Source organism: Ochotona curzoniae, unplaced genomic scaffold (genome assembly GCF_017591425.1).
Source record: "Ochotona curzoniae isolate NIBS_2020 unplaced genomic scaffold, NIBS_Ocur_1.0 contig_2321, whole genome shotgun sequence".
NCBI lineage: Eukaryota > Metazoa > Chordata > Mammalia > Lagomorpha > Ochotonidae > Ochotona > Ochotona curzoniae.
In genome coordinates, this window is record NW_024465421.1 from 24,544,305 (window position 1) to 24,572,301 (window position 27,997).

The 27,997-nt window shown below is 56.8% G+C and overlaps 2 protein-coding genes across 8 annotated transcripts; one reads left to right on the forward strand and one right to left on the reverse strand.

Annotated features, from left to right (window-relative positions):
• Window positions 1-1,321: 1,321 nt before the first annotated feature.
• On the forward strand, window positions 1,322-26,034 carry NPRL3 (NPR3 like, GATOR1 complex subunit). Of its 4 annotated transcripts, none has more exons than XM_040973672.1 (13): window positions 1,322-1,537; window positions 3,549-3,618; window positions 6,859-6,988; window positions 8,922-8,996; window positions 13,691-13,844; window positions 15,034-15,115; window positions 20,324-20,461; window positions 20,823-20,979; window positions 22,523-22,629; window positions 22,969-23,098; window positions 24,193-24,382; window positions 24,795-24,987; window positions 25,491-26,034. In XM_040973672.1, the coding sequence occupies exons 1-13, from the start codon at window positions 1,420-1,422 to the stop codon at window positions 25,654-25,656; spliced, it is 1,710 nt and encodes a 569-aa protein (XP_040829606.1). In that variant the 5' UTR covers window positions 1,322-1,419; the 3' UTR covers window positions 25,657-26,034. The 4 variants fall into 4 exon arrangements, with proteins under 4 accessions (XP_040829606.1, XP_040829607.1, XP_040829608.1 ...); XM_040973673.1 differs by having other exon boundaries at window positions 3,549-3,564; XM_040973674.1 differs by lacking the exon at window positions 8,922-8,996.
• On the reverse strand, window positions 25,987-27,996 carry MPG (N-methylpurine DNA glycosylase). Of its 4 annotated transcripts, none has more exons than XM_040973679.1 (5): window positions 27,966-27,996; window positions 27,684-27,748; window positions 27,461-27,599; window positions 26,936-27,140; window positions 25,987-26,420 (listed from the first exon to the last, which is right to left on the reverse strand). In XM_040973679.1, the coding sequence occupies exons 1-5, from the start codon at window positions 27,987-27,989 to the stop codon at window positions 26,038-26,040; spliced, it is 816 nt and encodes a 271-aa protein (XP_040829613.1). In that variant the 5' UTR covers window positions 27,990-27,996; the 3' UTR covers window positions 25,987-26,037. The 4 variants fall into 4 exon arrangements, with proteins under 4 accessions (XP_040829613.1, XP_040829611.1, XP_040829612.1 ...); XM_040973677.1 differs by having other exon boundaries at window positions 27,461-27,608; window positions 27,654-27,748; XM_040973678.1 differs by having other exon boundaries at window positions 27,461-27,664; window positions 27,713-27,748; window positions 27,966-27,989.
• Between the last annotated feature and the right edge of the window lies 1 nt (window position 27,997).

A 27,997-nucleotide genomic window follows, 5' to 3' on the forward strand; every position in this document is an offset into this window, starting at 1 on the left:
ACTTTCATGTCAGCTGATGAGGCATGGGACCGGGGAGTCTGCCGTTGGGCCTGGTGACTGGCAGGAGGCTGGGAGCAGCTGACACGCAGCAGAGGCAGGTTGCTGGGGCTCTCGAGGGCCGGAAGCCCAGCAGGTCCCTCAGAGGAAGCATTCCTGAGCACAGAGCCTGGCTGATCCAGTCTGGCCACCTTCACTTCAGTGATGGGAGCTGGAGCCACGCCCACCTCAGGGTTAGGCTCTGTTGCTACAGGAGCCAGGCTGTGGTGACACAGTTTAAGATGATGCCTGTGGGGCTGGGACGCTGTGCTAAGCAGGGCCCGATATGCCTGTGAACCCCACCCAGCCTTGGCTGGCTGCTTGGGCCGATAAGGCTGACACCCAAGTGGCCTCCCACCCCACCCAAGGGAGACCCCAGTTGGGAAGAAGGGCAGAGCTTCAGGTTAACCCAGCATCTAAATAAACAGATGACAAAAAGTTATTCAAACGTAGAATCAGGTCTTAGCAGAAGAATCAGAGTGTGTGTGGGGAGGTGACCACTACTCTATCAGCAGATTTGGGGTCCCCACTTTTATAACAGCAGACTCGGGGTTCCCACTCTTATAACAGATTTGGGGGTCACACTGCTATATCACCAGACTTGGGAATCCCCACTCCTGTAACAGCAGACTCAGGATTCCCACTGCTATATCAGCAGACTCGGGGTCCCCACTCCTGTGTTAGCCTCAGCCTGGTGCTCCACATGCACCCTGTGTGCTCAGAGCACCGCACACTGAGTGCTGTGCTCGTGGGGACACGGGGGGCTCCGTGTGCCCCTCCCAGGACCCCGAGAAGCGGCTTGAGGCCCGCGGCCCCTCAGCTGCGCCACTTGCAGCTCTCCGACGAGCAGCACGGCCGTGCAAGGGCCCATCCCCTCGAGACCCAAGTGAAGCTCCAGGATCCCGAACCAGAGGAGGGAAGATCTGTGTGCGCGTCTCTGTCACTTCTTTTATTTTTTCAAACTCTTCTCGTCATTTTGCACTTTTTAGAATCCGAGCTTCGGACACTCAGAATACGGGTCCCCGCGGCGCGAGAGCTGCGCGTGCGCAGCCGCCAGACTGCGCCCGTGCCCCGCGCCTGCGTACGCACGTTCCCTCAGCGCTGCTCCGTGGCTGGCTGGCGGAAATCTCGCGATGTCGGCGGGTGGCGCGAGGCCTGGGTGACTGTCGCGCTCGCTCGCCCCCCGGCTCCCCGGGACCCCCGACCCCTCGGACAGCCCTGCTCCCCGTGACCCCCGACCCCTGGGACAGCCCTGCTCCCCGGGACCCCCGACCCCTCGGACAGCCCTGCTCCCCGGGACCCTCGACCCCTCGGACAGCCCTGCTCCCCGGGACCCCCGACCCTGCTCCCCGGGACCCACAGACACCTCCGGCCCCCGGCGGCATGGGCGACAACACCAGCCCCCTCAGCGTGATTCTGGTGAGCTCGGGGAGCAGGGGCAACAAACTGCTGTTCAGATACCCCTTCCAGAGGAGCCAGGAGCACCCGGCGTCCCAGACGAGTAAGTGGGCCGGACGTCACAGAGCGCCAGCCCCAAACAGCCCCAGGCGGGAGCAGTGGGGCTCGAACCGGGGCTGTGGGGCGCTGCTGCAGGCAGCTTCCCCACCGTGACACACACCTGATCACTCTCACAGATGGTACTTTGCAACTTGTCTACACAAAGGGGTCGATGGGGGCACCTGCTGAGCCCAGCTGCCTCTCCCCCTGGCACAGTGTCCAGCCCTGGCCTGGCCCTTTGCGATGGACAGTCTCTCCTCTTTTCTCTGTTGCTCTGCCTTTCAAATCAATAAATCTTTAAAATAATAAAAATGTGTGTGTACGTGTGTGAGGTTACAAGAACAAGGCTCCTCCTGGCCCGGTCCTTGGCCTTCCTCTTGGCTGCATGTCTGTCCCGTGGCTCCCTCCCAGCTGATAACGGCAGCAGTGGGTTCTTGCTGTGTTGAGCATACTGGGAGGGAGCATATTTTTCCCTTTTGTTGGCAGTTAGATTTTCTTTCCTGTGAATCACCAATGCAACTTTTGCATATTTTCTTGGATTGTTTTCCTTAAGGGATTGAAGGAGTTGTTTATATGTTTGAGATTAAAACGGGGCTCTATGGCAATGCTGCAAGTACCTATTTTACTTGTGTACACTTGGTGCCAGATAGGGTTTTGATATATTTTTAAAACTATTTATTTGGGGCCTGGTGTGATAGTGTAGTGACTAAATCCTCACCTTGTGTCTGCTGAGATCCCATTGGCCGGTTCGTGTCCTGGCTGCTCCACTTCCCATCTAGCTCCCTGCTTGTGGACTGGGAAAGCAGAAAATGGTGGACCAAAGTCTTGGGACCTTGCACCTGCGTGGGAGACCTGGGAGAAGCTCCTGGCTCCTGGCTTCGGATCAGCTCAGCTCCAGCTGTTGTGGCTACTTGGGCAGGGGGTTGAACTAGTGGATGGAAGATCTCTGTGTTTCCTTCTCTCTGTATATCTGCCTTTCCAATAAAAATACAATAAATCTTTAAAAATATTTATTTCTTTAAAAGGCAGAATGATAGAGGGAGGAGAGAATCTTGCATGTGCTCATTTACTCCACAGATGGCTGTAATGGTCACGCTCTGCTGGATGGCAGCTGGGACGTGGAGCTCCATGCGGGTCCCCCAGCTGGGCAGCGGGATGCTGACCACTGGGCCTGTCTGCTGCGGCTGGGATGGCAGCACCGTGCTGGGGAGCTGCTGCCATGCCTATGGGATGCTGGTGTCTAGACGCTGACATACCCCTGCAGCACGACCCTGCCCCCTGGAGTTTTAATTTTTGAAAGGGGGAAGGTTGAGCCTAATGTTGTGTTGTCTTACTGCATAGTCTGCAGCAGCACTAGGAACTAGACAAGGCTCCTGGTGCTGTGTGCTGGCGATGCTGGCATCCTGTTGGCAGTGCTGGCTCAGATCCCAGCTGCTCTGCCTCTGCTCCAGCTCCCGCCTTCAGCCTGTTGTGGTTTTGGAGTCCCCCCGTCACTCTGTCGATGGATGGGCAGGAGCGTGGGCCTCAGCCCCCTGTGTGGGCAGGCAGTCGGCTACTTGAGCCATGCCTGCTGCGTCTCGAGAGGCTTGCTGGGAAGCTAGGATGGCAACTGGAGGCAGGACTTGAATCCTGGCACCTTGCTGTTTCTAAGAAACCATCACCTTCTTTTTTTTTTCTTTTAAAAATTTAAATTTGCCATTTCAGCTGTTTTAAGGATAGAATCCAGGGGTGTTAATTACGCTTCTTTGTTAACCCATCACTGGTATCTATTTCCAACACATTTTTGTCCTTCAAATGGCTGTACCAGAGGCAATTCCATCCTCTGCTGATTTCTGTGCCACCATCTTGGTTGAATTTTGGGGTCTAGAAATCCACTGAGGCTCAGCATGTCTCCTGGGGTATCTGGCATGGCATTTGAGGGCAGAACCCCATTAGAATGCGCCTTTTGTGGCCCCACAGGCCTCCTGAAAGACCCTGTGTTTTTAGCTGTTCTCTTCTCTCTCGTCCCTACTCAGGTCAGCCACGGAGCAGGTATGCTGTCAACCACACCGGGGACCATGCTGATGACCAGGACGGGGACTCCAGGTTAGGACTCTGTCCCCCTGCCTGGGCAAGGCCCTCCATCCCTGCTGACCCAAATGTGGTCTCTGGGAGACCCATGCGGTTGAGGGTCGCCATGCTAGCCACATCTGCTCTGGCCGTGGAGCTGAGAGAGGCTGCACAGTGTTCAGTAGGACACTTGACCTGGCCAGAGGATTGGGCTCGTCTTCTGGCAGCTGTGGATGCTGAGCCACAGCAGATCTGTTCTCCTTGCTTTCCCAGGCAGAAGCTAAACTAGTGGCCACTTTTATCCAGGTCCACTTTGCAGGCTCAGGGGGAGGAGGGAAGGTTGCAAGTTACTTGCACTCAGAGTGGCCTGTGTAGGGTGAAGGGCTGCTCTTCCTTGTCCCAGGAGGAAGTGTAAAGCGGTGACATCCTTCAGTTCTCTGGGAACGCTGAGGTGTTTGTGTTGCTGTGTGAGGAGATGTGGGCCACTCTGGCATAACCAGTGATTCTCCAAGGGGAGGGGCTTGGCAGATCACCCAGCAGGGGGGCTAAAGGGGGGTGGTGGTCATTGTATTTGGGAGTGGAGGGGTGACAGAGGCTTTTGTCCCTGTCCACTGGACAGCTGTGTCTCGTCAGCAGAGCAGGGCCGTCCTCACCCCACACATTCTCCTTCCTCTGGGATCCTCTGGACAGGCGGCTGGGGACAGGCCACGGGGGGGGGGGGGGGGGGGGCGGGGGTGCTTTCCTCGCGAGCACGGGGTCCCTGATGACACAAGTCTTATTGCGTGGAGAGGAGTTCTCTCTATTTCTTGTTGAGATCCACGTCAATTGAAAATCTGAACACACCTGTCGATGTTCCGCATAACACCATTTAATCTCACTGTCGATTTGCCGTTAGTTGCTTTTTGTTTTTTCCTTGTTAGAATGCTATCAGCATGCATGACTTTATGTTTTTTCAGAAAGGGGTGTGTTTGGATAAAAGTTGAAGAAAATAAAATTCTCCACTGTCTAAAAAAGCAAAGGAAAATCTGAACATATCACAGCATGTGTTGATCCCATGCTGTCCTAGGTGCGCCATGCAGGATGTGTCGCGAAGGCATGGGCAGAGCTGTGGGCAGACACTGCAGGATGTAGAGCAGGTGTCAGCCCTGGAACTGGGGATCCTGTGGAAACTCCCATGCTTGCACCCTGTTTCCTCGAGTGCTGGCCGCTCTACTCCACCTGCGGGCAGATCAGGTCCTTCCTAGCCCAGCTGGGCAGGATGTCGCTGCCACAAGCCTGACATGCCTGCTGGTGACCTGGGCAGGGCAGGGCTGGTTCCTGTGTAGGGTGATGCTCAGAGGGAGCTGTGTTTTGGGTTCTGGTCTGGGGAAGTCTGTGGGGTGCCTTGGCTCTTTAATGTGAGGGTATTTCAAACAGTTCATGGAAAATGGGATTACAGTGCAGATTCATTCCTGTGCAGGAAATTCTGACATCTGTGCACGGGTTTTCTGTGATTGGCATTTTTTGTTTTGGTTTTTCTATTTTTTAAAATTTCATTTCTGACACTCTTTACATAGTTAATTAGGGCACAAAAGTTCAAGGGCTACAGAAAAGTGGGTAAGACTATCATTTCCACATTTTTTTTCTATATCTGGGGTTAAGGGGGAGGTAAAGGGAGAAGCCCCACCCAGTTTCCCACCCATCCCAGGTCCCTGATGTGGGGCATGCTCTGAGGGTCTTGCTCAGGTGTTTTTGATAGTTCAACAGTTCTGAATTGCTGCCAGTCTCGCCATTCCAAGCACAATGAGGTCGCTGAGGAATCCTCTGATGGACATAGTCCACCTTAGACTCTCCGTTTGCCCAGTTGTGATTGGCATCTTCCATAAACTTTCTGAAGGCCCCTTGCTGGACTCACTACTTGACAGACTGAAGTTGGGGAGCCTGAGGGAGTGCTTTTCCTTGTGAAGATCTGGGCAGTGTGTGTTTCTTAGACCTGTGGGAGCAGCAAGGGTAGGCAGGAGCCCTGTGTGTGTAGCACAGTGGACAGTGGGCATGGCAGGGCACCCACTCTTTTTCAGATCTCCTTTCTGTTCCCCTGTCAGTCCCTAGCAGGGGCTGTGAATTCCTAAACTCCTCTGAAGGAATCCCAGTGAGATGATGCAGAGGCCTCCAGAGCCCTGGCAGCACCAGACCCTGCGCGTCCTGGTGTCAAAGATAGATGATGCTGCATTCCCGCAGGCTTCTGCCTGCAGGGCCACATGCGATTCTGAGCAGATGGCAGCCCTACTGTTGGAAAGATAGGGACCACACCCAGGCTCGCCTTACCCAACCAGCTGTGATGGGTCAGCCTGCTGTCGGAGGCATGGAGCCTGCTGCTGCCAAGCCTGTGTGCTTTGAACAGGCTTATTCATGTATTGTTGTTTTGTAGAGAGAGAGAGAGCAAGTGTTTACTGTCCAAGGGTCCACAGTGGCTGCATCCAGGCCAGGCTGAAGCCAGGGAGCCAGGGCTGCATTCGCGTCCCCCACACACATGTCAGTCATTCCTGCTGCCTGCCAGGGGCAAGTGAGCAGGAGGCTGGATACGAAGTGGGAGTAATGCGTTCCCAGGTACTCTTGCTCTTGCACGTGGCAGGAGCTGCTGTATAGACAGTGGGTCTGCATATCCCAAGTTTCTTCCCAGAGAGAACTAAGACAGTGGACATGTCCAGGCTAAAGAGAGGGCTGGGCAGCTTGGCAGCGCACATTGCTCAGCACTGTGTCCTTGCCTTCTGTGGGCCTTGTGGTGGTTGGGGGTCTAGGGCTGAGGAGTGCAGCCCACAAACCCAAATGCAGTGGGGGAGCCCCTCCAGCTGATCCCCTTTCAGAAGTAAATGACAGCTGTTTTTTTCTTTTTTTTTTTTTTTAATTTTCTGAATTGTTGACTTTTGTGGAGCCTGGAGAATGGACAGCTTGTGCTGCTGGGTGTGCTTTGCAGGCTGGTGATGTCATGGCCCTGACCTGTAGTGATGTCATTCCCCCCGCCTCTGGTGATGTTATTCCTCTGATCTGCAGTGATGTCACATCCTGGACCTGTGGTGACATCATGCCCTGACCTGTGGTGATGTCACGCATCTGAGCTGCAGCAGTGTCCCCCTGACTGTGGAGGCCTTCAGCAGGGACCTTCAGGAGGGACCTGGTGCAGACCTCGGCCAGCAGCCCAGAGCAGAGCAGCTGAGCAGCTCCCCACCCTGGCCACTGTAGGCAGTGGTGTTACACTGCTTTGTTAGCTTACTTCTGTTCTCTTTTTTTGATTTGAAGGTTTTCAGATGTTATTCTGGCAACAATTCTGGCAACCAAATCTGAGATGTGTGGCCAAAAATTTGAGCTGAAGATTGATAACGTGCGGTTTGTTGGGCACCCGACGCTGCTGCAGCATGCTCTGGGGCAGGTATGGTCATCCTGGGTGGGCAGGCCTGGCTCCTTGTGGGTCTGGGGCCTTGAGACTGGCTGTGCTGGCTCTGGGAAAGGCATGTGCTCTGAGCTGTGTCTTCATACATCCTCAGGGTCCAGCAGAGAAAGAGACTTGTCTCCTTGCCGCATGCATTGGCCCCTGCCCCCTTACTTCCAGGATGTGTCTGTTGCTGGGGTGCAGAGCCGAGCTAAGCAGTGTGTGTCATACCCTGGGCTTACTTTCTCCTCAGTAGCTGGGACCAGTGTCCTCCGGTACTTATATACGTATACACGCTCGCAGACACATACACATTGGCATTGTATTGAGCCTCTGTTCAGGTCTCTGTCTAAGTGTATTTGAAAGAGATAAAGACACACAGAGAGGGCCCAGCGCAGTATGTTAGTGACTAAAGTCCTTGCCTTATATGTGCCGGGAACCCATATGGGCGCCGGTTCTATCCTGGCAGCTCCACTTCCCATCCAACTCCCTGCTTATGGCCTGAGAAAGCAGTAAAGGATGGCCCAAAGTTTTGAGACCCTGCACCCATGTGGGAGACCTGGAGGAGGCTCCTGTCCCCTGGCCTTGGATCAGATCAGCCCTAGCCATTGCAGCTGCTTGCGGAGTGAGCCAGCAGATGGAGGATCTTCCTCTCTATCTCCTTCTCTCTGTATATCTGCCTTTCCAATAAAAATAAATCTTTTTTTTTTAAGATTTTAAAATTTTTATTGCAAAATCAGATATACAGAGAGTAGGAGAAACAGAGAGGAAGATCTTCCATCCGATGATTCACTCCCCAAGTGAGCGCAATGGCCAGTGCTGTGCCGATCCAAAGCCAGGAGCCAGGAACTTCCTCCAGGTCTCCCACACGGGTGCAGGATCCCAAGGCTTTGGGCCATCCTCGACTGCTTTCCCAGGCTACAGACAGGGAGCTGGACGGGAAGTGGAGCTGCCAGGATTAGAACCAGTGCCCATATGGGATCCTGGCGCGTTCAAGGAGAGGACTTTAGCCGCTAGGCCCCTTTTTTTTTTTAAAGACACACAGAGAGTGACAGAGAAAGAGAGAGAGATTTTCCTTCCACTTGTTCACTTCCCAAATGGCCATATTGGCTGGGCCTAGATCCAGTGGAAGCCAAAAGCCAGGAGCTTCATCCAGGTCTTCCATGAGGGTCAGTACTGAAGAGGAGTATCAGCAAGGTCCTGTTGGCTCTCAAGGGCCCTGGCACCCAGATCCTGCCATTGCCTTATATTGGCACGGTCAGTGAGGGGGTTACGCAGATTCTGAAAGGTACCATGGGACACATGGCATTGGGCCACCTTCATAGGGCCCAGAGCCAACTTTCTCTTCCAGGGCAGAGGGAGGTCATGGGGCAGGGCTGGAACCTGAGTGACAGGTGGGGAAGGGTCCCCGGTGGTGATGCTGGCTGGCTTTGAAGGGTTTCTAGTGTCCCTTCTACCACACATGCATCCTTTGAATGCTTTGGTGCTTTGAGAGCTAAGGACTTGGCTCTAGAGCGAGGCCAGCATCCTCCTCACCCGGGGCCTGTGCAGTGAACCCTTGATAGCCTGTCTACTCTGGAAATGGTCAGCTCCCCTCTGCCAACCTGGGTGGTGCTGTGATGCCACGTGTGTGTGAGCATGTGTGAGTGTGTGAGAGAGCATGTATATGTGTGAACATGTGAGTGTGTGAGTTTAGGCATGTGATCATGTGTATGTGTATATTTTGTGTATGTGATTGTGTTTGAGCATGAACATGTATAAGGTGGGGTGTATGCATATATAGGTGTGAGTGTGTGTTTGTGTATGTGTTGTGGGTGTGAGTGTGTACGTGTGTGGGTGTGTTTGCATATGTGTGTATTTATGTGACTGGGTGTGGGGGATCCACGCCGCAGGCCTTCTCAGATCTCTGTCATCCCCCCTACCTCTGTTACAGATTTCCAAGACGGATCCATCCCCAAAGAGGGATGCCCCCACCATGATTCTCTTTAATGTGGTGTTTGCGCTGAAGGTAAGTATGGGCATGCTTGGTTTGAGGCAGTTGGGCGGAGTCAGTGAGTGTGCTGCGTAGTCAGCTCCCACCGTCCCTGGGGCTGATGGAGCCTGTGCACTGGGCCCCATGACGCTGGTCCTATACACTGACCCCGTGTGCTGGCCCCCGTGGCTGGCCCCGGGTACTCAGACGGTGTTGGTCATCATCAGGTGCACAGCTGAGTGACATCTACTCTGGTCACAAGAGCCATCCCTCCCGTCTTCTGTCCCTCTGCATCGCTCACCACCATCTCGATCCAGCTGGCAGTTGTTCTCTCGTATTCCAGCCTGTCACTGTGGCTGATCTTGCCTGTCTGGTATAGATGGTGTCAGGCAGTGTGCGCTGCCGCGGTCTGGCCCTGTGGGTACACGTGTCAGTGGCGTCCAGTCACTTCCTGTGTGGATGGACACTGCAGCAGTCTTGTTTCATTCCCTGAGTGCCTGTGTTTGACCACAGAAGAACAAGCCAGGGCTGCAGCTTGGACATAGGAGCTCAGTCCATATTCCTGACACGGGCAGCAGGAGTCTGGCAGTCTGAGTCTTTGCCACTGTTTCCCAGGTCTGCATTAGTGGGCAGCCGAGCCTGTTGTGCAGTGTGGACACCCTGACAAGCAAGCCAAACATCTTGTGATCACAGGATGTGTTGGCTCCACTCTAAGAGAGAGAGAGAGAGAAAGAGAGGGAGAGAGAGGAGGCCAGGGCCTGGATAGTGACTGGGCCAGGTAACAGGACACGGGGACACCCAGGGCCTTGGCTGCTGTGCTGCTGAGCGGGGTGAGGGGAGGCGCAATTGAGTCATGTGCAGTTAGCTCTAGGGTGGGCAGAGTCTTTTATTTTTTGGAGAGGTATTTATTTGAAAGGTAGAATGATAAAGACGGGGAGGGACATGGACATCTTTCATCCACTGCTTCATTCCTCAAGTGGCCACAACAGAGCAGAGCCAACTGCTGTTGCTGCTTTTTATTGTTAAGATTAGTTTGTTTATTTCAGATGCAGTTAGAGAGAGAGGAGCGGGAGGAGGTAGATTTCATTCCCAGTTAACTGCAGGACTGGGTCTGGGGCCAGAAGACCAGGAGTTTCAGCTGGGTCTCCCACGAGCGTGTCAGAGGTCCAAATGACTTGGACCATCCTCCACTGCTTTACTAGATACTGGCAGGGAACTGAATGGAAAATGAAGCAGCTAGGACTCAAAGTGTGACCTTATGGCATGCTGGCATTGCAGGTGGTGGCTTAACCCGTTGTGCTTCAGTGTTGGCCCTGCTTTTCTTCTTTCCAGTAGTTATTTTAAGTTGCACATGTTTTGGGGATCAGGTATTTAATGCAGTTGCTAAGGCCCCCCCTTGGGGTGCTGGCATTGAGTTTCAGGCTCCTGGCTCTGGCCTCGCCTAACCCTGGCTGTTGCAGGTGTTTGGGGATTGCTCAGCAGGTGGAGAACACCTCTTTCTCTCTGCCTTTCACACTTACAAACATTTTTGAAGAAGTTTTTCAATGTATATTTTTTCATATATTTTTCATGTAACCTAAGAGAATAGTTGAGCCTCAGCACTGACTCTGAGGTCCCCAGTCATTGCCTTTGCCCCCTGGCTCCACCTGTGTCCCCGCTGTCCTCATCGCAGGGCAAGCATAGGCTTTGCAGGCCTTGCTGACTCATGCTGTGGAAAGTATGGTCCTCAAACGTGTGCCAGTGCTGATGGAACAAGCTGGTGTTGGCGACTCACCAGCTGTGGTCCCTGTCCAGGCTGGCATCGATGAGTCACTGGTTAGGGTGCAGCCCCTTTCCACCTGTGGTGTTTCTCGTCTGCCAGTCCCAAGCTCGTCCTCACTCTGTCGTGTCATCTGTCCATTATGTGGACAGTTTGTTCCTGTATTCCCTGAAGGGTCAGGTTTTGGGGTGACACCCTGGGCTTGATGCCATCTCCGAGAGCTCCACTAGGTACTCTTGTGGGGGCCCTCATTACTTTTTTTTCTTAAGATTTACTTATTTTTATCTGAGAGGCAGATTTACAAAGAGAAGAAGAGACAGATAAGTACTCCCATCTCCTGGTTCAGTCCTCAGATGGCTACAGTGGCCAGAGCTGAGGTGATTCAAAGCCAGAAGCCTTTTCCAGGTCTCCTTTGTGGGTGCAGGGGCTCCAGGGCTTTTACTGTCCTCCACTGATTTCCTAGGCTTGAAGCAGGGAGCTGGACGGGAAGTGGAACAGCTGGGACATGAACTGGTGCCCATGAGCCAGATGCCACCAGCACTGTTTGTTGAGGATTAACTCTTTGAGCCACCTTGGCTCTCTAACACCTCCTTCCCCCCAGGAAGCCCTGCAGGCTGCTGTCTCCCTCCCCCCACCACACCAGGTCTGTGCCCTGCAGCCTGCTTTCTCCCTCCCCCCACCACCCTGCTTGTGCGAGTGGGTCTTGCCTGAGGCAGCACCAGCACACACACCTGGGAGGGTCAGGTGATACAGTGTGGCTTGGTCATTTCAGAGTAATGGTCCAGGTCCACCATTATTGTCCTCTGCTTTGGTGGCAGGAGCATTTTTACACAGATTCTTCTAAATGTGTAGTTTGGGGGTCAGTGTTGTGACATTGAGGTACTGCTGCTGTCTGCAGTGCAGGTGCTGTTTTTTTTTTTTAAGATTTATTTATTTATTTGAAAGTCAGACATACAGAGAGGAGGAGGGGAGACAGAGAGGAAGATCTTCCGTCTGATGATTCACTTCCCAAGTGAGCGCAATGGCCGATGCTGTGCCGATCCAAAGCCAGGATCCAGGAACTTCTTCTGGGTCTCCCACATGGGTGCAGGGTCACAAGGATTTGGGCCATCCTCGACTGCTTTTCCAGGCAACAAGCAGGGAGCTGGATGGGAAGTGGAGCTGCCGGGATTAGAACCAGTGCCCATATGGGATCCCAGCGCGTTCAAGGAGAGGACTTTAGCCACTAGGCCATGCTGCCAGGCCCCGCAGATGCTGTTTTATGTCCTGGTTTATATCTAGGATGCATAAGACGTGATGAACCTTCTGGCTGCTCTACTTCCCATGCAGCTCGCTGCTCGTGGCCCATCGAGGATGCACAAGACATGGATGAAACTCCCGGCTACTGACTCTGGCCTGACTCAGCCCTGCTTGTTGTGGCCACTTGAGCTCTCTCTCGCTCTCTCTCCCTCTCTGTCTATGCCTCTCTCTATATATAGAACTCTGACTTTCAAGGTAGTGATTAATTGTTTATAATGATTAATAATTCACTGTATAGTTTGTAGGTGTCCTGCCAGCTGCCCTGCAGTCCTAGGGACCCTGTGGAGGGTGTGCCTTCAGCTGCAGGGCACTGGTGGCAGAGCTTACTGTGTGGCCCACCCAGGATCGGCCCGTGAGTGACCACTGCATCTGCTGAGAGAACAGGAAAGCTCCGGGACCCCCCCCCCCCCCGCAGCCTGCATTCTCTTCAGATAAGCAGGAGGGAGGCAGAACCGTATCAGCTGCACCATTTGCCCTCTGCCCCTGAGGGTGAAGCAGCGCCCTCTTGGCTTCCAAAAGCTCTGAGTCATGGTTGGTGCAATTATCTGTTCCCAGAGTCCCTGCAGCTGCACACTCCACTCATGGCCTGGGCGAAGGACCTGCTGGTTTCTGAGCACCGGCTCCCTGGCTGCCCTGGGCCAGATGGACAAGTTCTAGGCATGGAGCTGCAGGCTTCTCTTGTTTACAGGGTCTTTCTGCTCCAGAGCTTCTCAGCTCAAAGTTCAGGAAGTGCTTGGAGCTGCCCTGACACTGTGGCGTGTTGTTGCCGAACTCCCATTCGGAACCAGAGTGACCACAGGCACTTCTGCTGGCTTTGCCCTGGTGCCTTCCTCAGGAGCATGGTTCAAGTCTCACTCATCCCTGCCCAGGTCTGTCTCGCACAGCGAGGGCCTCATCAGCCCTCCACGGCTCTGGCCCAAGTCCATACGTGGTCCCCAGTTGAGGAGGAGGTTTGCTGGCCTGTGGCTTCAGGCCCCTCCAGGTTCCTCCAGCCCACCTTGCTCCTGCACCTGGCCCTCGTGGAGCACATCAGTTGGCTCTCTGAGACTGCTGCTTGGTTTCCTAGACCCCACAGACCTCCCGCCCACAGGAAGTGCCGCATCTCTCAGGCTCCCTGAGCCCTGGCAGCTCTCTGCACAGTTCTGGCGTGTCCCCCTGTCCCCCACCATGGCACCTCATGGGCCCATCCTGCAGGGAGTGCGTGGGTCCTGGCAGCTGGCTTTCCTGCTGGTGACTGAGGAGACCAGAAGCCAGGTCCTCAGCAGCGAGGCCTTGGGGAGCGGCAGTTTCTCACAGCTGGAGTTTTGCTGTGCACACATGTGACCTCTGAAACTGCACAACCACGTGTGGCCTGTGTGCCTGCCTTGGTTTTAAACAGTAGCTGCCTACTCTTTAAACTTGATTATTAATCATTTAGAAGGCACAGCAACAGAGACTGACAGACTAGAGAGATCCCTCCCCGTGCCCACGCCAAAACCGGAAGTCTGAAACTCAGTCTGGTCTCCCTTGTGGGTGACGGAACGGGGCACTTAGAGCCAATTGCTGCCTCCCAGCGCTTGCTCTAGCAGGAGCTGAGGTTGCAGGGGATCTGGCATCCCATGCGCCGTCTGCAGCAGCTGAGCGCACGCGTGTTGCTGTGTGTCCACGGGTCTCGGCTTGCTCTCTGCTGCAGGCTAATGCTGACCCGTCGGTGATCGAGTGTCTTCACAATCTGTCCCGGCGCATCGCTACAGTGCTGCAGCACGAGGAGCGCCGCTGCCAGTACCTCACGAGGGAGGCCAGGCTCATCCTGGCACTGCAGGATGAGGTGTCCACTGTGGCAGACGGTGAGTGGGGCTGGGCTGGGTCAGCCCTCCCTGTGTCTGCCTGAACAGCAGAGCAGCCAGGGTGGTCGTGACCTGGGCTCTGGTGAAGCGTCCCAGCAGCCCACAGGGCACATAGCGCTAGTGCAACAGCTGGGAGAGGGGCACAGCTGAGTGTCGGGCTGGTGGGGCACCCCCTCCTAGTGCCACTTGGGTGTGTTTTTTTAAAGATTTATTTATTTTTATTGGAAAGGCAGATATACAGAGAGGAGGAGAGACAGAGAGGAAGATCTTCCATCAGATGGTTCGCTCCCCAAGCGGCCACAATGGCTGGAGCTGAGCCAATCAGGAGCCAGGAGTTCTTCTGGGTCTCCCACGCGGGTGCAGAGGCCCAAGGATTTGGGCCGTCCTCCACTGCCTTCCCAGGCCTCAAGCAGGGAGCTGGATGGGAAGCAGGGCCACTGGGATTAGAACCCGCGCCCATATGGGATCTTGGCATGTGCAAGGCGAGGACCTTAACCACTACGCTATTGTGCCGGGCCCCACTTGGGTTTGTTTTTAAGTTAGAGAGAGAGGCAGGAAAAGACAGATCTTCCATTCTCTGGTTTACTCCCCAGATGACCAACAGCCTGGACTGGTCCATGGTAAAGTCGTGAGCTGGGAGCGTCTTCTGGGTATCCCACATGGGTGCAGGGTCTCATGGCTTAGGGCTGTCTTCTGCTGCTTTCCCAGGCCACAAGCAGGGAGCTGGAAGGGAAGTAGAACAGCCAGGATACAAACTAGTGCCTATATGTGAGCCCAGCACAAGCAAGGCGAGGACTTTAGCCACTAGGCTGCTGCACCGGGCCCCCTGAGTCTCATTTTTAAATGTTTGTTTCCATCTACTTGAAAGCCAGAGTGACAAAAAAGAGAGGGAGGGAGAGATCTTTCATCTTGAGAAGTGTAGGCCATGCTGGAAGCGGGGGAGTTGTAATTCCACATAGGTTGCTGTGTACATGGTGGAGGTCCACCCAGTCGAGCCATTACCCAGGAGGCAGCAGCAGGAGGCAGCCTCTCGGATAGGTGGTTTGATGGCCTGAGAATGATTTGTGTTCCAGTGGCAGCAGGGGGCTTTCTGCTGCTGGTTTAGAGGCCCTCACAGCTCCTCCCAGGGCAGACGTATTGGGAGGTGTTGTACCTTGTAGCTCCAAATCCCGCGTTGTGGTTCTTGCAGCAGGTGAAAGCCCCCCGTCTCCGTTCCGTCACATCCTGCCCAAGTGCAAACTGGCCCGGGACCTGAAGGAGGCTTACGACAGGTAGGACAGTGTCTGGGGTCTGAGGGGCTCCTGGGTGGGTGGGTCAGGGCAGTTCTCTGACCATTTCAATGCTAAGGACATCTCCAGAGTCGTCTTAAAGGGACCCTGAAGTCAGTGTCTGGGAGCCTGGTGGACTTTGGCCGAGCATGCAATGACGCACAGGCAGGTTCATGGCCTGCTAGGTGAGCGTCATCTATTCCTCTCCCATGGAGAAGCCACAGCTTAGCAGCCCATGCTGCAGAGGCTGAGGTCTGGGCAACAGTTGAGTTGCACCAACTCTGCCAAGTATGGACAAGAAGGGGCATCCATCTAGGTGCTGGGCTGGAGCCTGGATCCAGCGCTAGCTGTGGACCGCCAGGGCTGTACCCTGCTAACTGCCCACCTCTCGGCAGCCTTGCCTGCCTGCTTGCCCGCCTGCCCCACTGCCCTCTGAAGCCCTGCAGAGGGCACTCAGCTGGCAGCTGGTGCAGCTGGTGAGTTCTAGGTCCTCAGCAGCGTGGGCCTGGCTGTCTGCCTACTTTGTCTCTGTCATCCTTTCAGTGCAGTACCTCCTCCCAGGCCTCCCTGCTGGTGCTGCGCACTCCCAGCTGCAGGGAGGCCTGGCCTTGGGGGCTCCAGCATGCACGCACACGCACACACACACACACACACACACACACACACACACACGCGGCTGTGCATTTCCTCACACTGCTTGCTCATGATGTCATCTGGGGAATTCGCCTGAGTGTGAAGGAAGAAAAGCAATACATCCCTGTGACCACTTTAGCATTTTGGTAATTTACTTTGGTTATTTTTTTTTTAAGATTTATTTATTTTTATTGGAAAGGCAGATATACAGAGAGGAGGAGAGACAGAGAGGAAGATCTTCCATCAGATGGTTCACTCCCCAAGCAGCCACAATGGCTGGAGCTGAGCCAATCAGGAGCCAGGAGTTCTTCTGGGTCTCCCACGCGGGTGCAGGGTCACAAGGATTTGGGCCGTCTTCCACTGCCTTCCTAGGCCTCAAGCAGGGAGCTGGATGGGAAGCAGGGCCACTGGGATTAGAACCCGCGCCCATATGGGATCTTGGCATGTGCAAGGCGAGGGCCTTAACCACTACGCTATTGCGCCGGGCTCTACTTTGGTCATTTTAACTTCACTTTTTGAAAGGTCCCATATACATGCAGTCTGAAGATCAGTGTCCAGTACCCTTGGTGCAGGCAGCCCTGCTGTCCCTTGGGCCAGTGTGTGCTTTGCCTGTCCTTTGTGTGAGTCAGCAGGGACTCATACCCTGTGGCTCCGGCTGCTTCAGGCAGGCTGTGCTGCCCAGCACATAGCCCTATTGTTCTTGGTGTGCCTGTGGTTCTGAGGAAAGTTTTTCACTGGCAACCCCTGTCCCCTTGCTCAGCGTCCCTGGGGTTGGTGAACCATGCCAAGTGTTCACTTTGGTTGCTTGTGTCTCCTGCTCCAAGGGCCACCTTAGGCCTGACCCGGCCGGGACTTTGTGGTCCTTGTGGTGCAACCTTGCTGATGCCTCATGGCATCCTAGTGGCGTTTTCTCTGTGGGAAGGTGACTGCACGCCTGTCTTGAGCTGTTGGCTGAGAGAAATTGTCCTGTTGAGTCAGGATCTGCAGCCTTGACTAGGATTAGCCAGCAGGGAAGTAAGCCAGTGCCGTTCATATTTCTGAATGAAAATAGCTGGTGGTTTGCTGGGTTTGAGAGTTTGGAGCATGTTCGGTGGCTCCAACAGGAGGCATGCCAGCGCCACCTGCTGGACGTGAGCTTCAGTGTCTGCAATCTGGGGTTTGGGCAAAGGTTTCCTGCTATTGGCACTTGCTTGCTTCCTGAGCCCAGGATGGTGCTTCCCAGGCTGGAGGTCCACCCCATCCGGCTGCCCGGCCGAGGAATGCTGGGAGCTGGGCTGCTCTGGCATGAAGCTAGGCAGCCCCACGCCCACACCCCTCCACTCCCCAGGAGCCTCTAGTTGCAGCCTCCTCTCTGTGCCCACCAATCCATGGTTGACGTGAGGGGCCGGCTCACCTCTGCCCCTGAGTGGCAGGCCACACCTGTGCGCTGAGGGGTGGGGGAGACTGAACTTACCTATTGGCTGGGTGGCACAGAGCACAAGTGTGTGACCGTGGCTTTCTGCTGGCCCTTGGGAGAGGGTGTCTCAGACTGCAAGAGCACAGCTGTGAGACTCAGCAAAGGAGATGTTCTGCATTTGCTACCATATATATATATATATATATATATATATATATATATATTTGATGGAACTGGTACCATTGTATAGCACGCTAATCCTCTGTCTGTGGTGCTAACATCCCATGTGGGTCCAGTTTCAAGTCCTGGCTGCTCTACTTCCCATCCAGTTCCCTGCTTGTAACTTGGGAAAACAGTTGAGGACGGCCCAAGGCCTTGGACCCTGCACCCGCGTTGGAGAGCTTGAAGAAGCTCCCGGCTCCTGGCTTTGAACCAGCTCAGCTCTGGCCAGTATGGACAGTTGAGGAGTGGACCAGGGTGTGAGGCCTCGAGAAGCCGCTGCAGCTCTCCAGCTGTCCTGGCAGCTTGTCCCTCCGGGGAGCCCATGGGTGACAGCTGCTCACTTATCCTGTGGTCACCAGGCTGTGTGCCCAGGAGGACAAGGACGTGTTTCCCTTTCTGCCAAGCCCTTGTGCTCAGTGTGGACAGGACACGACTCTGAGTTTCACAAGGTGTGCCAGGCTCAGGCTCGGCTGCTGCTGAGTGTCCACTGAGGTGCTAACCCCATGTGCATACCAGTACCAGTGTCTTCAACATAGAGAGGACTTGGGTGCATAGGACGCAGGTCTCCATCCCAGGAAGGAGAGGACCACTGAAGAGTGCAGAAAGGGAAGTCCCTGTTCCCACTTTCTCAGGAGCCGGGAAGCAGGTGCATGGGGGAGATAAGGGTGTGAGCCGCCACTGCCCTTGCAGTCACAGCAGGGACTGAGCTGGGGAGGGCGGGGTGGGAGCTATCTCTGGCTGCAGGCGCAGCAGGGTGAGCTGTGTGGAGGCTGGGTGCCTGGGAGGGCGGGGTGGGAGCTATCTCCGGCTGCAGGCGCAGCAGCATGAGCTGTGTGGAGGCTGGGTGCCTGGGAGGGCGGGCTGGGCCTCCAGGCTGTGTTCCTTCCTTTTCTTTTTTATAAGTTGAGGCGTGAAGAAAATGTGAACTTTTAAACAGTATTTTATTTCCTGTGACAGGGAGATGTCCTAGTCCTCCGACTTACTCCCCAAGTACCCGCAGCAGTCAGGAGCAGGTGGTGTCAGGAACTGACTCACTGGGTTGTGATGCTCAGTAGGAGTGAGAATCCAAGGCAGGCTGAGATGCAGACTCAGCACTGTGATGTGGGGTGAAGGGCTTCCCACCAGGGGCTTGCCTTGTCTTTTTCTTTTCTAATTTTATTGATTTCAAAGGCAAAGATGGGATGGCGTTGTGGTGTGGCAGTTTAACCAATCACCAAGGTCACAAGTATCCCGGGTGGGCAAAAGTTTGTGCACCAGCTGTGCCACTTCTGATTGAGCTATCTTCTAACACCCCGGAGCAGGCAGTGGGGGGCTGGTGTGGTGGCTCAATTGGCTGATTCTGCAAACACCTGCACACGCTGGCATCCCATATGGGCACCCGTTAGTGTCCCAGCTGCTCCCCTTCCCATCCAGTTCCTTGCTTGTGGCCAGGGAAAACAGAGGAGGGTGGACCAAAGCCTTGGGACCCTGCACCCATGAGGGAGATCTGGAAGAAGCTCCTGGCTCTCTAGCTGCTGTGGTCAGTTGGGGAGTTGGGGAGTGACCCAGCACATGGGAGATCTTTGTCTTTCCTTCACTCTGTAAATCTGTCTTTCCAATAGAAACAAATAAATCTTAAACAAAAAACAAGTTCTCGCACGGTAGCCTAGTGGCTAAAGTCTTTGTCTTGCATGTGCCAGAATCCCATACGGGCATCGGTTCATATCCTAGCTGTTCCACTTCCCTTCCAGCTCCCTGCCTGTGGCCTGGGAAAGCAGTCAAGGCCCAAAGCTTTAGGACCCTGCACCCACATGGGAGACCCAGAAGAAGCTCCTGGATCCTGGCTTCGGATTGGCTCAGTTCTGGCCATTGTAGCCACTTGGAGAGTGAACCAGTGGATAGATCTTTCTCTGTAGATCTGACTCTCTGACTTTCTAAGAAAAATTAATGCTAAAAAATTGTAAATAAAAATGCAGTGGAGGATGTCCCAAGGGCTAAGGTCCCTGGCCACACATGTGGGAGATCCAGACGGAGGTCCTGGCTTTGGCCTGGTCTAACCCTGGCTGTAAGAACCATTTGGGGAGTGAGGCAGTAAATGGAAGATCTCTTTCAAGTAAATAAATGAGCCTTTTTTGTTTTGTTTTGAAAGGCAGAGTTACAGAGAGGAAACACAGAAAGATCTTCCATCTGCTTGTTCACTTCCCACATGGCCACAACGGCTGGAGCTGAGCTGATCCAAAGCCAGGAGCCAGGAGCCAGGAGCTTCTTCCTGGTCTCCCATGTAGGTGCAGGGTCTAAGGCTTTGAGCCATCCTCTGCTGCTTTCCCAGGCAAAGAGCTGGATCAGAAATGGAACTGCTGGGACTTGAACCAAGACCCATATTGAGTGCCAGCCCCAAATAAATATTGTTTTTAAAAGAAGAAGAAACAAAGAAAAAGAGAGGTAGCCTTGGCTGCTGTCCAGGTGGGGGATGTGCTAGAAGCTGAAGAGGTGCTTGCATGGCACACTGGTGGGGAGTGGGGAGCAGGTAAGATGTGGGCCACCCAGCGCCACCTGGTGGACTTGAGCCTCAGTGTCTACAATCTGGGGTTTGGTGTGAAGGCAGATCTAGGCACAGGCAGCAGATGGCACTGCTGGATGAACCAGTGCCGTGCCACTTAACTCAGGGACTGTGTGACTGAGATAACGAAACTTCTCGCCTTAGAATCTGGACCTGAATCCTTGAGGGAACAGCCAAGAAGTGCTTTTCTTCAGGGGCTTGGGTGGATGGATCCCACCACATACGTTGCCCTCAGGGCCCTCCTGGCATCTGTGGGGTGCCATGTCTCACTTCCTTCGCACCTGTATGCAGGTGTGCAGAGTAAGCCTCTTCACAGGGATGAGTACTGGGCATGTGTGAATGCCAGGACACAGGCAGTCCTTGCACCAGTCCTATGGGGCCGAGCAGGGGCACCTGCGCTAACAGCACCCTCTCTCTGCAGCCTGTGCACCTCTGGCGTGGTGCGGCTCCACATCAACAGCTGGCTGGAGGTGAGCTTCTGTTTGCCCCACAAGATCCACTATGCTGCGTCCAGCCTCATCCCCCCTGAGGCCATAGAGCGCAGCCTCAAGGCCATCCGGTGAGTGCCCAGCCCCACACACTCCCCAGAGGCTCTTCTGCCATGCTGGGTTCTGGAAATTCCCTGTTCTTGCTGCTGAGCCACACCTCAGCCTTGGGCAGTTCCCCAAACATGGCGTCACCCATGCTCATCTCACAAGCCCTGGGCTAATGACCTTCCCCCTTGAGGTTGCCCTGGGTCTCATTGTACATCAGTGCTCCTTTGTGCCCATACACCTGCAGGATGCCCCGCCTGTCTGTGCCCACCTGTCTGTGCCCACACACCTGCAGGACGCCCCGCCTGTCTGTACCCACCTGTCTGTGCACACACCTGCAGGTCGGCCTGCCTGTCTGTGCCTGGTAGACTGTGACTCTCTCTGCAGCCCGTACCATGCCCTGCTGCTGCTCAGTGACGAGAAGTCCCTGCTCGGAGAGCTCCCTGTCGACTGCTCCCCGGCCCTGGTACGCGTCATCAAGACCACGTCTGCTGTGAAGAACTTGCAGCAGCTGGCCCAGGACGCTGACCTGGCTTTGCTGCAGGTAGGACCCTGGGCCCTCATGGCTGGGAAGGAGGGCCCCACAGTGAAGGGGTGGTTCTGGGGCTTCAGAGATGCCTGCCACCTGGTGCGTCACACCCCGGGACCCAGTGCAGCCGAGCAGCTGCACAGTCTGCCATAGTCCTATGCAACTCCTGGGTTGGTGTGAGGTTTGGGTTGGTTTGTCAAGTTGGCTGCAGGAGAAAGGAAACAAGATGCCCCCAGCATCAGGCCACAGCCCCAAGGACTGACCAGGGCAGGAGACCAGCTTGTGGGGGCTGGAAGCTCTTATACAGACCAATTTGGCTGGTAGCCTCACACACTGGGTATGCCTGTAGCAGCTGTGCCATCTCATGCCAATGCCTTTTTACCTGTGGGCTGGTCAGATGCAGGGCCCTCAGTCTCACCCACAGCCAGGAAGCATGGGGGCCAGGAGCAGGGTCTCCTGACCCTGCAGCCTTGTCCCTGTGATGGGTAGTGATCCACGAGCCACCAGGAACAGCAGAGGCCCAGTTCAGGGAACTGGGTCCCACCCAGGCCGCCCCAGAAGCGTCTCTCCTCTGTCCCTGTTCCTTTATCTGTCCTGGGAACAGCACTGGGCAGACTGCCCCTTGGACTGCACATGCAGTGAGGACTCCCATGTGCGGCCCACAGCCCAGCACCACCCTGGGCAGTGGCTGTGGCCCTCTATGCTGCCGCATGCCTCACTCTGGCCTTGGTGCCCACTAATGTCGCTTTGGTGTCCCCATGCATCCCAGTCTGGCCTGGTGAGGAGGCTGTTGGCTTCCATGAGGCCTCCCTGCTGGCACTGGTTCTGCTTGAACTTGCTGCTGGACGAAGCCCAGCTCTCCGCTGCAGCAACCTCCTGTGGGGAGCAGGGTGGTGCTGCTGGACCAGGCAGTTGCATGTCCCTTATGTTCCAACTCAGCCAAGAGGACCAAATGTGGGAACATTTAGATACAGGAAAAGTGCCCATGATCCCCGTCCCAGAAGTGCATTTCTGGGTCATGCCCACCAGGCACCCCTGCCCTTGGCAGGGCTGTATTCACAACCTGATACCCTCTGAGTGTTGAGGTGGCAAATGGACTCTGGTGGCTGCCATGTCCCCGGGGGGCTGGGGGAGGTGACCTCTGCAACCTCCTGAGCCTCTCCTTTGGTTCTGGCCTCTGTGCTCTGGGACCCGGCCCCGTGGGGTGTGGGGTACTCCAAGGGTCCCCTGGGAACGATTCCTGGCATCTGAGGACCTGTGGAGGATAGTGGCATGTTGGCGCAAATGACTTGGTGCCTTATGGTGATGGACTTGGGTGAGTGGGCAAGTGCCTGACCGCCTGACCCGCAGCACCCCAGATGCCTTCGTGTCTGGGGCCTTAGCCCAACATCCTCAGCAGGAGCCAGGACAGCATCAGGCCTACTGGAAGCTGCGGTGTCTGGCAGGCCAGGCCCCCAGGCCTGGTGGGAGGGGGAAGGTGTGGCCCCAGTCGGGGCACAGGTTGTGGGAGCCTGGCCACACGCTCCGTGCTGAGAGCGTCTGACCTCCTCGGCCACAGGTGTTCCAGCTTGCGGCTCACCTGGTGTACTGGGGCAAGGCCATCATCATCTACCCGCTGTGTGAGAACAACGTGTACATGCTGTCCCCCAACGCCAGCGTGTGTCTGTGAGTGCCCTCCACTGCCTGGCCTGCTGGGCGTGCCCACACGGAGGCCCCTTCCCCACCCCCACGGCTCCTCTCCGGGCCCTAGTCTGGCTGTGTACTGCTCTGCCTTGCTGGTGTTGGGGCGTCCTCCCACCTGTGGAGTACAAGAGGGTCTTCTAGTCCTTGGCTCCAGAACCCACAACTGGAGGATGAGAGGGTGCAGGGGAGCATGTGCTGTGTCTTCTGACACCCCTGGAGGGAAGCTACCCTGACCCTCCCCTTTGGGCCTGTGCAGTACTAGGGTGTCCCCACCCCTCTTGACCACAAAGCCTCAGGCACACTCACGGCCCCCTCCCACAGGTACTCCTCGCTGGCCGAGCAGTTTTCCCGCCAGTTCCCAGCTCATGACCTGCCATCCATCCTCTCCAAGTTCTCCTTGCCTGTCTCCTTGTCAGAATTTAGGAACCCCTTGGCCCCCCCTGTGCAGGAGGTGAGCAGAAGCCCTGTGAGCAGGCTGTGGTGGTGCATACTGGCTCAAGTACCAACCCGACGACCCACTTTGACCCAAAGGCCACCTGCAGACCCTTTGCCATTTGCCGGTCTGACGCCCTCTCGTGGTGTTGGGTGGGTGATGCAGCATGGCTGAGAGTCCTCTGGGCCTGGTCTGTCATGACTCCAGGACTGTCCTGGGTCATGGGTCCCGTCTTCTTGTCTGGGGGTACCCTCGTTAGAGCTGGGGGGTGAACTGGCAAGCCTGGGGCAGAAGTCACCACTGATAGTCTCATGCCAAGGCAGTAGTGAGGGCTGTGGGACCCCTCTTCCCCTCTGCTGAGCGCCTGGGCCTTGAATATGGCTAGATCAGTTACTGGCTGCAGGCTGGGTGTTCTCCAGTCCTGCCAGGTCTCTTGCGCATAACCAGCTGCTAAAATCAGACCCTCTCCCTTCCCTAGCTGTGCCTAAGTTGCTGGTCCCACTCCCTGGATGATGAGGTGGAAAGAGCCCTGGGTTCCTGGGAAGCATTCCAGTCCTGCCAGGCTGCGTCTGCCCCTCCCTTCCGTGGTCTGGCTGACAGCATGGGTCCTCTATGTCCAGCGAGGCCCAGGGCCATTCCTGCAGCACCAGGGCCGGGTGCTGGGTCCCTGCTCTGGGGCACACCTAGTAAGCCTGATCTGGCTGTGCCTCTGGTAATGGAGGACTGCCCCTCACCCATGCAGCAGGTCCTACCCCAGCTTCTGGAAGCACAGGTTCCAGGTGGGCCCAAGGATAGGCTCCTACTCCCAGGGCTGTGTCTGCCCTCTCCCCCTTCCTGAACTGACTGGTTTTGCTGGCCAGGTCCAATGCAGAACCCTGTGGCTGATGGTCAGGGAGGCAGAGCCGGTGCTGCTCTGGCAACCCATGAAGGCATAAGGATTGTAGGTGTGCTCCTGGGGCTCCCCTGGCCCTTGACAGCCTGCCTGGGGCTCAGGACCTGGGGACACACTGGGGCTGTGTGTTCCAAGGGACGCCATCGGCCTGCACTCTGGGGGGTGACCGAGGGGCACCACCCAAGAGCTTTGTCCCACTGGTCCCTGGCTCGGCCCGCAGACCCAGCTCATCCAGATGGTGGTGTGGATGCTGCAGCATCGGCTGCTTATCCAGCTGCACACCTACGTCTGCCTGATGGCCTCCCCCAGCGAGGATGAGCCCCGCCCACGAGAAGACGACGTGCCCTTCACGGCCCGGGTGGGCGGCCGCAGCCTCAGTACACCCAATGCCCTGAGCTTCGGCTCTCCAAGTAGGAGCACTACCCCCATGCACCTCAGAGCAGGGTGGGGGGCCCTGCTGGGAGTGACGGGCACCTCCTGTCTGCCTGGCACAGCTGCGAGAAGGTGGCTTGTCCAGCCCACCTGTCACTGGCTTGGATTCTCTGCCCCATCACCTCCTGCAAGTGGCCATGGCATGTGCAACTAGAAAAGGCGCCCTCCCAAAGTGCTGGGCCTAGACCCCCGCCCGCCCAGGGAGCTGTGCCCATCCCCCGGTAAGGTGCAGGGTTAGCGAGGCTGCTCCCATGGCAGACACTGCTCAGGGCAGTTCAGATAGACAGGACAGCGAGTTCCAGAGGATTGCAGTGGCCATGGCTGAGGCACCCATATGGCTACTGGCTGTGCACTGCTGGTGCTGTGTTCAGCTGACTTGCTCACCCACAGCCAGCAGTGACGACATGACCCTCACCAGTCCCAGCATGGACAACTCCAGTGCAGAGCTGCTCCCTAGTGGGGACTCGCCGCTGAACAAGAGGGTGACGGAGAACCTGCTGGCCAGCCTGTCAGAGCACGAGCGGGCGGCCATCCTCAGCGTGCCTGCGGCTCAGAACCCCGAGGACCTCCGCATGTTTGCCAGGTGGGACCAGGCTGACCTCAAGCAATCCCAACTCCCTGACAACTAAGTGGCAAGCATCTCCAGCCCACAAGCACTAACAGCTGGAGCCTGCATGCAAGGCAGCCCGTGTGCCAGACCCGGGGGTCCCCAGGGCTCCCTGTAGGCGTGCAGGGCAACCTATGTGTCAGGCTTGGGGGTGCTGGTGCTCCCTGGGATCTGCTCCCTCAGAAGCAGCATGAGGGTTTCATCACATTCTGCTCCTTGCTTGGGGTTCAGCCCTGGGACGCCTCAATAAACCCCACTGTCAGGGCGTCTGCAAGTGGTTGAGGCCTCGTAATCAGGTTAACCCTTGTGGGAACTAGCCTCCAACAGAACCTTCCGGACAACTTCACACAGCTTCAGCTGCAGGCTTCCCCGCAGTGTCCAGAGTCCCTGGGTTCCCATGCCATGGCAGTCCCTCCCCACATGGCCTGCCTGCTAAGGAGTTACCCCGAGCCCCCAGCCCACACGGCCTCTTCTGGCAGGCTCTTGCACTACTTCCGTGGGCGGCACCACCTGGAGGAGATCATGTACCATGAGAACACACGGCGCTCCCAGCTGCTCATGCTCTTCGACAAGTTTCGCAGCGTGCTGGTGGTGACCACCCACGAGGACCCTGTCATCGCTGTCTTCCAGGCGCTGCTTCCGTAAGCCAGGTGAGGCCAGGAGACTCCCTTCCCAGCCTGGCCGTGTGGTGCGCTTAGACCTGCTCCAGGCACTGCCTGTGAGCCACAGGAGCAGCCAGCCAGCTCCCGGCTGCTGGCCCATCCTTGTCCACCACATGCTCCGTTCCTGCCGGTTCTCCATGGGCTGCACTTGGCCTGGCCCTTAGCGCAGCCCCAAGGCCACAGCAGGCATGGCCAAGCGACATCCTGATCTTGAGGTCACTTTGCAGGGTTGTGGATCTTGTCTACGGGGACTTCCCAGAGGAGGCCTGGACCACATGCTGACCACCAGGGGGCTCTGGCTGGGGCACAGCAATAGTTTTCTACAAATAAATCCTTTATTTGTTCAAAGTCCCATTAAAAAGCCTCACTCGGGTGAGCAGGCCCTTTGCTCAGCCATTCTGTCCACCACACTGACCCAGGGGCTTCCCTGAATGTAGAAGCGCAGGGGCTTCTGGGCCCACTCTCCTGCCTGGCCAATGCCCACCCGGGCTGCTGCCACCACAGTGGGCACTCCAGGCCCAGGGGTACTGCGCTCCAGCCACAGGGCCTCGTCCCGAGCTAGGTCCCGCTGGTCGAAGCTCTTGTCGATGGCTAGCGCCTGGCACAGCTTGGAGGGGCCACTGCAGAGCTCACGGTCCTTGAGGGCACGACCAGCGGTGCCTTTGCGGAGGGCACAGCGTAGCTGCCGCATGGCGTCCAGGCCCCCCAGGGGCTCGAGTGCACGCAGCAGCACACAGGCGCCGTCCCCTGTGAGGCAGACTGCGTCAGGGTCTGGGTTCCACTGCACATCCAGGCTGGCTTGCAGCAGTCACAGGCGCTAGGTGGGCTGCCCCTCATGTGGCTGGCTGGCCCTGGCCGCTCCACACAGAACCAAGCACCTCTCTGCTGGCCCCTCCTCTGGGGTCAGGAGAGGGACTGGGCATCAAGAACCCACCCCACCTCAACACCTGCTCTGTGCCGCCACCAGGTGCCTGCACCAGGTAGTCACAGGTCTGGCCACTGAACGCATGCCAAACCCTGTTCCTCTTCCTGACACCTCCCATCTGCTGCAGATGCAGACTGCAGCCCTGCCTGGTCGCCACAGGCTCACCAAGGCCAGAGCCTGACCTGTAGCTGTGTCCTCCCCAGGGCAGTCAGGACCAGCTGGCCTCCCAGTGTGGGCCCTCCTGTTGCCCCTCCCAGAGCCACCTGCCAGCAGCTCTGAGCTTGGGTGACCCCATGGCCGTTGCTTCGGGGTTCTGAAGCCCCTGCCTGACACTCACCTTGGCTGGACACGTTCATGCAGCAGTACATGCCGTAGATGATGTAGACATACAGGGTCCCTGGCCTCATGAACATGCCACGATTGCGGGGGGTCTGCCGGCCACCACGGGAGTGGGCTGCTTCATCCTCAGGCCCCACGTACGCCTCCGTCTCCACGATGCGGCCACGGAGCTCGGTGCCATCAGCAAGCCGCCGTACAAGGACCTGTGAGTGGTCAGTCCCTGCTCAGGGCAGGGAGGAGCCTCCTGGCTGCCTCTTGTTGCCAGGGAAACAGGAGCTGTTCAGTGGGCCACAGCCCCACACCTACACAGCACAGCTCTACCCACCGGCTGTGAAGAGCTCCCCCAGGTCAGGGCCCACGGTGCACTGCCAGCTCACATAGCAGTGATCACCGCCTGGGCCAGCCCCGTGGTACAGCAAGCAGGTCAAGCTGTCCCAGGTCCCTCCCTGCCAGGCATGTGGAAGGTCCAGCACCCCCATCTCTGTCGGTCTCCCTGTCAGCTACATAAATCTGGTTCCCATACCTGACCCAGAAACGCCCGTGCCAGGGAGACGGCTGGCTGGTTGAAGAACTCTGTCCCCAGTCTGGCAGGACTGTCCTTTGAGCTCATGAAATAGATGCTGCGCTGGGGCCCGGGGATGTGGAGAGCCTCAGCCAGCGGCCTCTGCTGCAGCTCGGCGCGCCCCTCGGCCCCCTCGGCCGGCCTCTGCTGCAGCTCGGCGCGCCCCTCGGCCCCCTCGGCCGGCCTCTGCTGCAGCTCGGCGCGCCCCTCGGCCAGCCGCCGCTTCTTGCGCCCTACCTTCTGGGACAGCTGCAGGGGCAGAGAGCAAAAGGAAGCATTGGGCACGGACGCCGTGGCGGGGCCAGGGAGCCGCGTGCGGACCTGGGGAAGGGTCCGTGGGCAGCCTCTCGGCCAGGCTCCGGGAACTGGAGGCCCGTCGGGCCGGTGTCGGCGGCGCCCCGGGAGCCATGGCCGCCCTGAGAGCCCCAAATGCCCCCGGAGCCCCGGGAGCCCCGGCAACGCTCACCCGCGCCCCGCCGCGCGCCCCCATCCTCTGAC